Consider the following 12111-nt stretch of genomic DNA (forward strand, 5'->3'; position numbering starts at 1 on the left):
ATAGGACCCTCACTCAGGGATATTGGTGGCCAAATATGCAAAAGGGAGCACATGAATATGTGAAGAAGTGTGACCAATATTAGAGATTTGCCCCAAACATTCATCAGCCAGGGGGTGTTCTCAATCCTTTATTTAGTCACTGGCCTTTCACTCAATAGAGCTTGGATATCGTAGGGCCCTTTTCCAAAATAGTAGGAAATAGGAGATGGCTTTTGGTCGGCACTAACTACTTTACCAAGTAGGTTGAAGTGGAGCCACTAGCAAATATTAGGGATGTGGATGTGGATGCCAAGAGGTTCGTATGGAAGAAAATAGTCACTCGATTTAGGATTCCCCACACTCCCATCTTAGACAATGGACTTCAATTTGATAGCAAAACTTTTAGAAAGTATTGTTGTGAATTGGGAATTAAGAATAGGTACTCAACTCCGGCTTATCCACAAGGGAATGGACAAGCCAAGGCTGCCAATAAAGTCATAGTGAATGGACTCAAGAAGAGGTTGGATGATGTAAAGGGTAAATTGGTGAAAGAGTTGCCCCATGTTCTTTGGACATATCAGACTATCCCTCGTAGTTTCATAGGGAAAACATCCTTTTCAATGACTTATGGGGCCGAGGCTGTGATTCCTCTTGAGACTGGATTTCCAACGCTGAGGACAAGCTTGTTCACTCCAAACAGTAATGACAACCTACTGGAAAAGAGCCTAGATTTCGTTGAAGAACGGAGATAGAATGCTATGGTTCAATTGGCATATTATCAGCAGAAGCTCAAATAAGGGTATGACTCTAGTGTGAAATTAAGACCATTAGCCCCTAGGGACTTGGTATTAAGAAAGGTTGTGGGTACCGCAAAAAACCCAACATGGGGAAAGTTAGGGCCTAATTGGGAAATGCCATATCGAATCACCTCAGTAGCTGGTATAGGTGCATACTTCCTAGAAGATCTGAACGAAAATGTGGTATCATACCCTTGGAATGTAAATAACCTGCGAAGCAATTATTATTAATGAAAGACAATTCTGCCATGTTTTTATTAGAGTTATGTGTCATCTTGGTTACTTGTTTGGATATTAAACAGAACCTTGGTCATGCTTGGCTCCTCGAACCACATACCTTGGGTAAATTAATATTCTTGGTTACTTGTTTGAATATTAAATAGAACATTGGTCATGCCTGGCTCCTCGGACCACATACCTTGGGTAAATTAATATTCTTGGTTACTTGTTTGAATATTAAACAAAACCGTGGTCATGCCTAGTTCCTCGAACCATATACCTTTGGTAAATTAATACTTCTTGAGTTACTTGTTTGAATATTAAACAGAACCTTGGTCATACCTGGTTCCTCGGACCGCATGCCTTGGATAAATTAATATTCTTGGTTACTTGTTTAAATATTAAACAGAACCTTGGTCATGCCTGGTTCCTCGAACCACATACCTTAGGTAAGTTAATACTTCTTTAGCAAATATCAATATGTTAGACAGAGTCTAGGCCACGCCTGGTCCCTCGGACCACATGCCTTGAGTAAAATAACACTTCGCAATTTTACCAATGATGGGACCTCGGAATATGCATCATCATGAGAAAATGAGGACCCACCCTAGGTTTTGGTCAAAGGATTTTGAAGGTACATTCTTAAGGTACTCTTAAAATGAGAGACCTTAAACACCTCCTTTTTCTACTAAGTGTTTTGCTTATCTCTGAGGACTTAGGCATTCCTGTTGATTATATAGTTTTTAGTACCAACATATAGTTATTTTTCTCACTATTTACATGGGCTTAATTAATTTGAATTAACAACAATTCATTACCATTAGCTTTTGTTAAAGTATGGGTGTTCACCCTTAGAAGCATCATCAATTTAACCTTTCAGCAAAGGACAAAATAGTAACTACAGCCAATCAGAGACAAATATTGCAGGAAAAACAAAGGTTCATAAAGTAAAATTTAATGTATTTTCATCAAACAAAAGAAAAGACACATCATAAACAGTGGCAGACTGCCACAAAAAAAAAAGAGAAGAGAAAAATCTTAAGCTAAGCCTTGGTTGGAGAAGGGTCTTCTTTTTTGCAGGCTGGCTGGGGGACAGGAAGATCAGCAGTCTTACCCGAGCTGGCCTTCTTCTCCTAGGCCACGCCTGGAGACTTGACTGGCTCAGACTCCTTTTTCTTGGGAGCAGCTTCCTTGCCTAAGTCAGCCTCTAGGCCCTTGGCCTTTGGCAGAGCTTTAGCCTCCTTACCCTTGGCCCCTTCCACCCCCTGGCTTTGGTCACTTGCCTTACCAGTCCTTTCGAAGGTCTCAACAGGGGGAAGAGAGGCCTGGGTACTTGGAGGCTGCTCCGGGGCAGTTGTTGCAGCGGCCGCAACTGCTTTGGAGCCCAGAAGTGTTGCTGTGAGAGACGTGTCCCTCAAACAAGAGATTTGCGTGCCTTTTAGGGCACCTCTCTTTTTGGGTAAGTGGTGTGGAGTCGCCACTTATTTTTTTTATACAAAAAAATAAGCAAAACTAAATATATGACTGAATTATTCTCTTCATTGATTGAATTAAAAATTACACAAGTGGAAAATTGAAAAATTACATGGCTTTAGGTCCTAGTTACAAAATACCAAGTAATTACAAGGCTTTTTGTCCTAGTTACATTCTACCCAAAATAAAACAAAGACAAGGCTAGATCTACTCAACCAAAGACCTAAATTCGGAGACAAGGATAATGGGAAGGTGTTAGGCACCCATTCCGTCCAGACAGAGTCTGGTCTTCTAGACTTTTGTGATCAGTGTACCATTTTATGCATGTTATGAATGATATGTTGAACATGTGAATTAAAAACTAAATCACATAAATTTATTTATGAATGAAGTCTCTTCTTTTGTTTGAAAATTTAGATCTATTTTGATTGGTAAAAAAAATTGATTTTGATTTTTCAAAATATAAGATCTGTTTTGTAGTATTTAGAAAAAGTGATTTTTAGAGATAAAAATTCGATATGTTTTGTGATGATAAAAAAAAATGGTTTTTAATGACAAAAAAAATCAGACCTATTTTTTATATGTATTTTTAGAAAAAATGTAAAAGTTTTGTTTTTAGAAGAGAGTTTCACTAATAATATGAATTTATGCAATCATGAATTAAAACAAACACAAAGTTATTAGTACATGATCTCTTTCTTTATTTCAATAATTTCCATGTATAAAAAAAAATCATATTTGTATCTTAAGAAAGACACAGATCAGTTTTGATTTGAGAAAAATTTAGATTTGCATCTCATAAAGATGTAGATCTCTTTTTGTTTGAAAAAAAATTTCAGATCTACATCTAAGAAAGATGCAGGTCTATTTTTATATTGAGAAAAATTCAGATTTACATCTAGAAAAGATGCAAATCTGTTTTATTTCAAGAAAAATCCAGATCTACATCTAAGAAAGGTGTAGATCTATTTTATTTGAATAAAAAGAATTATTTATATACGTATTATTGATATTCAAGAAAGAGATTATAACAATCACATAAAAAACAACAACAATTAACAATTCATGTTATGACTATTTGAAAAAGAAAGAGATATAAAATGCATCATCACATCATAAGAAAAAGGGTTAAGAAACAACCTCTTGCGTGAGCACTCTTTGTTCTTAAGATAGGGTTTAAAGAAATTTATGCAATTCTCTTTGAAACCTAAAAACCCTAATTGAAGCAGCAACACTCAGAGAAGGGATCAAAAAATATGGGCAATTTAAGAGCCTAAAATGTATGCCTCCCAGAGCGTAGAAAAAAAGTGTTGAATTATGAGGTTCAGTCTCTATTTATAGAGGTTAGAGGATTCTAAAAAATAGGTACGGATGATTAGGTTTTGAATCCGGGCGCATCCTTTTGCGAAAAGGTCGAAAAGAGTGTGTCTTATCGTCACCCGAAGGCCGTTGGGCCAAAGGCCAAATGATGGAAATTCGGCACTTTTAAAGTGCCGTTTGGCACTCCAAAAGTGCCGAATTGGCTCTTGGATGCTGAACGCACTTCCGTGTTTGAGTGCCATTTGGACTTTTCTTCTAAGGTTTTTTCACCGATCCTTGTATCTAGACATGTTTTCATCTTCCGTCTATGATTTTTTTTTAATCTCTTTTCTGGATAATTAAGGCTTTTTAAGAACAATTATCTTGAACAATCATCTTGTGGATAAATCCTTTAAAATAAAACTTGATAAAGTTTAGATTATTCATAATTTTATTGTTATCCAATCATCCATTTTATTCCTATGCATGCAATCCTACTTTAGACACTGATTATCAACTAATCACAAAATTATCCAATTAATTTTAATTTTTCAACCAATCAAAATTAATTTAAATTAATCGTGTGTGGTTAACTCTTCTTAGACACAATGCTTATGGACTGTGTAAACTTGATCATGCGATATCTTTCGATCCGATGGTTCGATTTAGAAACCAGACGCACCGTTGCGATCGTTAGAAACTCAAGATCATTCTTATGATATGCAATAAATGAATTAATGCATGTAATGCAAAGACAAATTGATGCATGTAATGCAAAAATAAATTGATGCATGTGATGCAATTATGATTTTTGGGGTACATGGATGGTCATTTGAGTCATTCTCCTTGATTAAATCATGGGTGCAAAATCGAGTGTCTACAGTTGCAGGAGCCTTTTGGAGGTCTGATGGGTAGTAAACGTTTTCATCTCTCCCCCACTTCGAGGCAGCAGGAACTCGAGCCAAGTTTAGCGCCTTGGTTCACACCTCCTAGCAGTAGTCCCTGCAAACCTCAGCCAACTCCTCTGTCAGGCGGGCTTCAGTCTCCTGCACCCCAAGTTCATAGAACTTTTGTTCGAAGCATCAGCAGTTGCCTTAGTCACCCGAGTAGCCTCTTTAGCCTTCTCCAACTCTGCCTTCAGAGCCACGACCTCCTGTTTGGCCGTGGCCAACTTTATCTCAGCGTAGTGGAGCTTCTTACGTTTCTCCTTAGCCTGCGCCTCAGCGGTCTTAAGGCCAACCTCAGCGCTCTTCCGAACCCTCTTCTCAGCAGCCAGCTTCATATCGAGCTCCTTATTCTTTTGCTTGGCAGCGCCTAAAGCTTTGCTAGTCTTGGCGAGAAGATTGTCCACAAGTCTAGCCTCATTTCAAGCATCTTTCACCCACTCCTCGGCCGTAAACACCTCTTGGATGGCCTGCACAAAAACGACGAGGGGATGCTTTGTCAAATAAGAAAAAGATAACCTAGCATGAAATCAGTAAGGTATGTTGAGAAACTTACCAAGGCCAAGTCCCTCTTCAGGGACAGGAAGAGATCTTGCTGTCTCACATTCTTTAAAGCAGCCATGTCCTTCGGCAGTAGGAAGGGTTGCTCTAGAGCATCGACAATGTAATGGGCGTTCCAATTTTGGAACTTATTAATGGAAGAGTTCTAGGGTATCGCTGTGCCATCCAACTCCAGCCTAGGGTTCCATGCCGAATTTTGGGGGCGCACCTCGGCCACCAGCATGGCCTCCTTGCTCTCGACCGAAGAGGCCCTTCCTTTGCCCTTGGCCGTCTTAGGCAGCTTGGGTGGAACCCCCTCATTGTGGGGGACCAACTCCTCCTCCTTGGCCACCTCCTTGTCCTTCTTCCTCTTCTTAAGGTTGGCAAACGCGAAGGGGTTAACTGAAGGAGGAGGAGGAGGAGGAAGAGCAGGAGGGAGCTGAGACTCCGAGGCTTTTTTGGGCGCCGACCCCCTGCCCGCAAGGAGTTCACGGAGACCCTTCTTCCTCTTCAACAACATTTCTTCTTCTTCTTCCTCCAAACTACTAATTACACACGCAATGATGAATTCGGAGGGACGGACGCTAGAAGACTAGTCAAGCTCGTCTTTCGAATCCGAGACTTGAATCACGGGTTCTCCCTACTTCTCTCTCTTCCTCGAGCTGAAATTGGTCTATCTCCGCCTCAAGTGACAGGCGTGAAGAAGCTATCTCTTCTCTCGGAACCGTTGCTTCACGGGGAGAACGATAGGAGGGCATTTCAACTTGCACGGTGCCTTCTTGGGCTAGAAATCTGGGCGCCGAGACATCAATCCGAGCCAGCCGAGGGTCACCTGCTCTGATCGCATTGCCACGTCCTGAAACTTGTCGAACAGAGTCTTCAAGTCGAGGATAAGGTATAAGGTGGACAACTCTCAGTTGTCTGTCCTTACTCACGAACACCTCTGCTTTCAGCGCCCAGTTGAGATCTCGAACGTTGACAAAGTTGAGGTTAGGGGCCACGTATCCTTTATCTGCGGAAACAGCCGAGGAAGCAAAACCATAGTTAGAAAAATGTGTCATCAGTCAGAAGGAAACAAAAAACTAAAGGAATAAAGAAAGAAGCAAGCCACAAAACTAATTCCCTTGTTAAAAGACCTAAACCTAAGGTACCCCACTTGGTGCTCCATTTTGGGTTGGGCAGTGAAGACCATCATACCATTCACACAAGACGATTAGAAAGTCATCTTTCATGCCCTTGTTGGACTTGGTAAGGCACGAGATGAGCCTAATGTCAAAAGACCTAGACTTAAGGTAATAGCCTAAGTTTGCAAGTAGATGACACTCATACATCCAAACAACGTCGTGCCAGGTGAGGCCTAACCCCTTTTGCTTGTTGAGAGCGTCTACGCTACCTAGGACCCTAAATAGGTTGGGCGCGCATTGGTGAAGGCATATCCTATGGGCGATCAGGTAGTACCTGGTCACTCTACCTATGGGAAGCCTCATTCCCCCTTCTATGAAGGCAATTATAGGAATGATGACCTCCCCTTCCTTTCTGTGGGTATGCCAATCACCCAGTGGGCAATACCACAAAAAGACCCCCTGGGGAATATGGTACAGAGCCCTAAACCCCTCCATACCTGCCGGGGTATCTACTAAATGAGCTAACCTACCTATCTAAGAAGACTAAGGAGAAGCAAAAGAGATGTTTGTGAAGAAAGAAATAGAAAATAGAAGGCCGAGGAGACTGGCCGAGGAGAAGAGAAACCTAAGAATATGGGAACTTACGAAAATAAGGGCAAGGGGTCACTTTAGGAGCTTTTTGAAAGTTTGGAGATTTGGAAAGTCTTGAAAGTTTGAAGATTTGGAAAGCAGGAGAAATGAATCCCCTAGGCGCCTTATATAGGAGGTAAAATTGGGCGGGGGTTACCCCGCCCAAATTTCGAGGAGAAATACCAGCCGTAGGATCTCTATCTCACTGTAAGACGTGGGAGACAAGGCGCCGCCTGGAGCATTTAATAAGAGGTTTTGGATTCCGAAGCTTTAGGAATGGTTATAGGACATGCAAGGCGACGTTCTCACGTGGGAAAATCAAAGAAGCGTGTGGAGCCAATCACTTAAGATCAAAACCCCACTTTTCTCCTCGGATAGGAAGGAAAAAATGGAGTTTTGAGGAGCTATTGTGGGATACAGAAATTTAATATAATAATAGTGTCATGCGTCATATCTGATATCGAGGAGGCCAGTGCAGTTCTAAGAAGGCCATATCCTTGGACGATAAGGTTAGGGAGGCGAGCCAGGGCCATGTTAATGGCACATCACCAGTAGAGGCCTCACTATAGAGGAAGAACTTCAGAGAAGGGATGAGTCCTGACATGACTGGAGGGATGGTAGCTGCCACCACATTTAATGCACCCCACCAAACTCCCTGAACAATGTTGTCTTGGTTGCCATAACTTATAAAAGATCTGGGAAGGACGTTTGATGGGACAAGTGCTCGAGTAGCATCCTGCACAATCAACAAGTGGAAGGTCAAAATCAGTTAAAAGAGGCCATATAATGTAAGAGATCCTCTAGGGGTGGGAGTTTGTTTTTTCTTTGTTTTCTTACTGTTTGTAAGTCACTATGCGCGTTGCTCAATCTATTGAAACCTAGTTTTTAAGCACACTCTCTACAAATTTATTGTGTTGGGCTCTTTAGGCCCTAATCCAGTTACTTCTTGGGCTTAGGATCCAAATCTCGTCCTTACAAAACTCTTTAAGAATAAATAATTTAGAACATATGGCGCAAAATTAAAATTCTAATTTGAAATTCTAATTTGAGTTTTTCTCAACTTCACCTATTATTATATATATATAGATATAGATTACTATTAGTATACCCGTGCAATGCACAAATTAATTAAAAAATTTCTTACCAAAAAAAAATTAATTAAAATTTTTATGTAAAATAAATAATTAGTGGGCTACTTGAATTTATAGATTAGCTACATATTACATAGCTATATTGAGCCGGGACAATAAGTATTGGGGTTTCCAAGCACGAGATCTCTTATTCGAGTACAAAAACCTTTACTAGTTATTTATTTGTTTTGTGTGAGATAAATGAGATTTACATATTCAACTTTTATTATATAGTTTCTCTTAAAAAGAAAAAAAATCATTATATGTTGGGTACGTGGTGCTTGGAAACATTGATGAGGCAACCCAAAGTCCAAAGTCCAAAGGCCCATTAAGCCCAACAGCCTTTTAGAGTATAGACAGAAAAGGAGAGGGCATTTTGGTGATTCAGACACGATAAATGACTCTCTAAAACCCTAGTATAGCTTCTCTCTTTCATTCATTCTCTCAGCCGAAACCACACGCACACAGAGATAGAGAGGCTGTTTGAGAGAGGAGAGAATAATAATGGGTAGGCATTTTCTTCTTTTACTTGTCTGAAAACTAATGGGTTTTGGTTTTTAATCTGCAAAAATTGATATGAATGATGAATTGATATATAGGGGCATACAAGTACGTGTCAGAGCTATGGAGGAAGAAGCAATCGGATGTGATGAGGTTTTTACAGAGGGTGAGGTGTTGGGAGTATCGCCAGCAATCTTCTATTGTCCGTCTCACTCGTCCCACTCGCCCCGACAAGGCTCGCCGCTTGGGTTACAAGGCCAAGCAGGTTTTTCTTTTTTCTTTTTAATACTATCTATATGTTTTTAATGTTAACCCTTTTTTTCTTACTTCTAATTCAGAAATTTTTTCTTTTTCTTTTTGATGTACTGGCTTGATAGTTATTTATATTTTAATAATTGGGTTATTATTGTTATTATTATTTATTACATTTTTCCATTAGGGTATCTCTGCATTTTGTTATTCGTTATCTGGATCCATTTGCTCTGCTGTAAGTTTGATGTTTGAATGGCCTTTATATACCTGATGACTTTTCTATTTCTATTTGAAAAGAAGAGAAGGTAATAAGGAAAAAAAAATGAAATGAAATTTGTTAATACCGGCTTTAGTTTGTGGGAAGGCTACATTATCATGCTGCTGTAGCCATTGTTATTCTTGCTTTGCTAACCTACTTATGTTTTACCTATACTTCGATTGCATTTGGTATGGTGGAAAAGTGAGGAAAAGTGAGAAGATAGGAATGGGGGAAGATATATTGTTTATGTTCTTTTGCTTGGTAGAGTAGGGAAGAGCAAGAAACCAAAAATGGAGAGTGTTTTTTTTATTTTTCCAAAATATAAGGAAAATAGAAGAGAAAATGTCTTACATAGGGGATAAGAATTTATTACAATATTCTCTATTTTATGTACATTTTAATCTCTTCTTTTCTTTCTTTTTTCCATCTTCCTTACATTTTGTTTCCTTTTACTTTTCTGGTCTCACTACAAAACGAAGCCTTAGTAGTAATTATGATAATATTCTTTACAGGGTTATGTGGTCTATCGTGTACGAGTAAGACGTGGTGGACGGAAGAGGCCTGTTCCTAAGGGTATTGTGTATGGAAAACCCACAAACCAGGGTGTCACACAACTGAAATTCCAACGCAGCAAGCGCTCAGTTGCAGAGGAGCGTGCTGGTCGTAAACTGGGCGGTCTTAAGGTTCTTAACTCATACTGGCTAAATGAGGTATGTATGAAATGTATTATTTTGCCAAACAATGTCTGTACTTATTCAAATCATCTTCTTTATAAAAGAATGACAAAACGGACTTTGAACTTTACAGGGGTTATATTTTCTAATAGTTGTTATTTGTAATAGTTGTGAATGGACGAGTCTGTCCTAGTAACTGTTGATAAAATATTGTGTGAAAATGGGTTGAATTAGTATCTTAATTGATAGTTTGAATTGGAAATTGTCTTTCCTAGTGACAGTTGATAAAGTATTGTGAGAAAATGGATTGAACTGGTATCTTATTTAATAGTTTGTATTGAAATATTTTTTGAAAGAATGTAATATTTTTTTTTTGTTCCTCCTGTGAATATATTTTTTTTGAAGTTGTCCTTATGGATAATTGATGTTTTGTTAAAATCCTTTCATAGTTTTGATGCTTTGTAATTCCATCTTTGCAGGACTCCACTTATAAGTACTTTGAAGTTATCTTGGTTGATGCAGCCCACAATGCAATCCGCAATGACCCAAGGATTAATTGGATCTGCAATCCTGTTCACAAGCACAGGGAACTTCGTGGACTCACCTCAGCTGGAAAGAAATACAGAGGTCTCCGTGGGAAGGGACACTTGCATCACAAGGCACGACCTTCAAGAAGGGCAACTTGGAAGAGGAACAACACTCTCTCTCTCAAGCGTTACCGTTGATTTGCAAGATATCATTGGTGTTTTTATTATTGTCACAGTTCTACCTGTTATAAGATTTTAGCTTTAAGAAACTTAAGTGTTCTAAATTACATTTATGATTCAGATTGCAGAACATGGTTATTCGTCATGCCCAGACTGAGTTTTTGTGATTGTTAAATCAGTTTTGGATGTTTTGAGTTTTTGTTCTTGTATCAGTTTTGGATGTTTCTCGCATAAATGCATTTCAAGTTCGCACACTTGGTGTTATTGAACTTCAACTGTGTTTGTTTGATGGTTAACAAAATTCTTCATGCTCCTGCTCGATTGCTCTTTTTATGCAGATTGGCTGAACGGCTGAAGCACGTTTCCTTAATCACATCTTAACATCTTCGATTTATACCCATACCTTGTTTGTTGCCCAGTGTCAAGGAAGTTTGACCAAGGTCAAATGATGTAGGATTGATGTAAACAAGATGTCATCGAAAAGTGCATAAGGTAGGCTTCAATTTGAAATGTCCTAGACATGAAAGTTCCAAATGAACAACTCGAACTCACTAAAATATGACAAGGAAATTTTTGTTAAAAACGTTTTCAGGTGGCTACCTTTCCCTCCTTGTAGTTTTTGAAATAGGAAGCACTGGACACAAATGAAATTACAAGCTTTGTAAGTTATCTCATTTAGGGCAAATCGAGATTATGAAGGCAAAAAATCAGAATTGTCTAGGTCCATGGTCACAAGATTGAATGAAAATACTCCAGGTTTTTCAACTTCTTTACACGAAATGATAGGATTTGGATAATCCAAACAAACAAAATGTTGAATTGAATCACAACCTAGTTTAGAAATTCAGAAGAATTAAAAATCTTTTAATCTTATTTAGAGAGATCCGAAAAAATTCTTTATGACTGTTTGACATGACTAGTTTCAAATGTGAACGAAAATAGCTTACTGGCTAGAAGAATCATCATTTAGACAGGTAGATCCTTATGAGATTACTCAACAACAATGGCTAAGCACACGTTAAAGTGAAGACTAATCAACTAACTCAATCTTTTACTTTATCGCTTGGAAGAAAACCAACCCTTATAAGATTACTCAACAACAATGGCTAGGCATATAGCACACTAAAGTGAAGAGTAATCAACCAACTCAATCTTCTCCTTGATAGCATGGAAGAAAACCAACGTACTTACTTCACCAAGAAAGGAACTTGCTTTATCTTGAATCCTTAATTTGACTTGAATTCTTATGAACTCATTAGTATATTACTAAATAGACTTTCGATATAAGTGCCTGAAGATTTTCCTATTCTTATTCCTCAATTTAAGCTAGCAAGGGAATAAAACAAACTATGTAGTTTTTTTTTTTTTTTAAATTTATTTTTAGAATTGCTCGTTAGCTGATTATGACAATTGCCTTTAATCAAAAGCACCTTCCCATAAATTGATACTAGTTATTATCATTTGGTTTCTCATGACTTGATTTATCCAATGACAAATGTGAAATGAAAGAAGGATCATCTTATCGGCAATTAAATCCTAATGTGTGTCTACCTTCTTTTTGCAAAAATAGATATGAGCTTATT

General features: G+C 38.5%; 1 protein-coding gene across 1 annotated transcript; it reads left to right on the plus strand.

The window, feature by feature from the left end:
• The first annotated feature begins 8508 nt into the window (after window positions 1-8508).
• On the plus strand, window positions 8509-10782 carry LOC142612029 (large ribosomal subunit protein eL15z). Its single transcript, XM_075784162.1, has 4 exons — window positions 8509-8643; window positions 8735-8901; window positions 9660-9857; window positions 10301-10782. The coding sequence occupies exons 1-4, from the start codon at window positions 8640-8642 to the stop codon at window positions 10544-10546; spliced, it is 615 nt and encodes a 204-aa protein (XP_075640277.1). The 5' UTR covers window positions 8509-8639; the 3' UTR covers window positions 10547-10782.
• The last annotated feature ends 1329 nt before the right edge of the window (window positions 10783-12111 follow it).

The sequence above is a fragment of the Castanea sativa genome, chromosome 1 (genome assembly GCF_040712315.1).
Source record: "Castanea sativa cultivar Marrone di Chiusa Pesio chromosome 1, ASM4071231v1".
NCBI classification, from domain to species: domain Eukaryota; kingdom Viridiplantae; phylum Streptophyta; class Magnoliopsida; order Fagales; family Fagaceae; genus Castanea; species Castanea sativa.

Coding starts and splice junctions, on each gene's coding strand:
- LOC142612029 (XM_075784162.1), top strand. Junction 8,902..9,659: donor TGGGTTACAAGGCCAAGCAG/GTTTTTCTTTTT, acceptor TATTCTTTACAG/GGTTATGTGGTCTATCGTGT. Junction 9,858..10,300: donor ACTCATACTGGCTAAATGAG/GTATGTATGAAA, acceptor CCATCTTTGCAG/GACTCCACTTATAAGTACTT.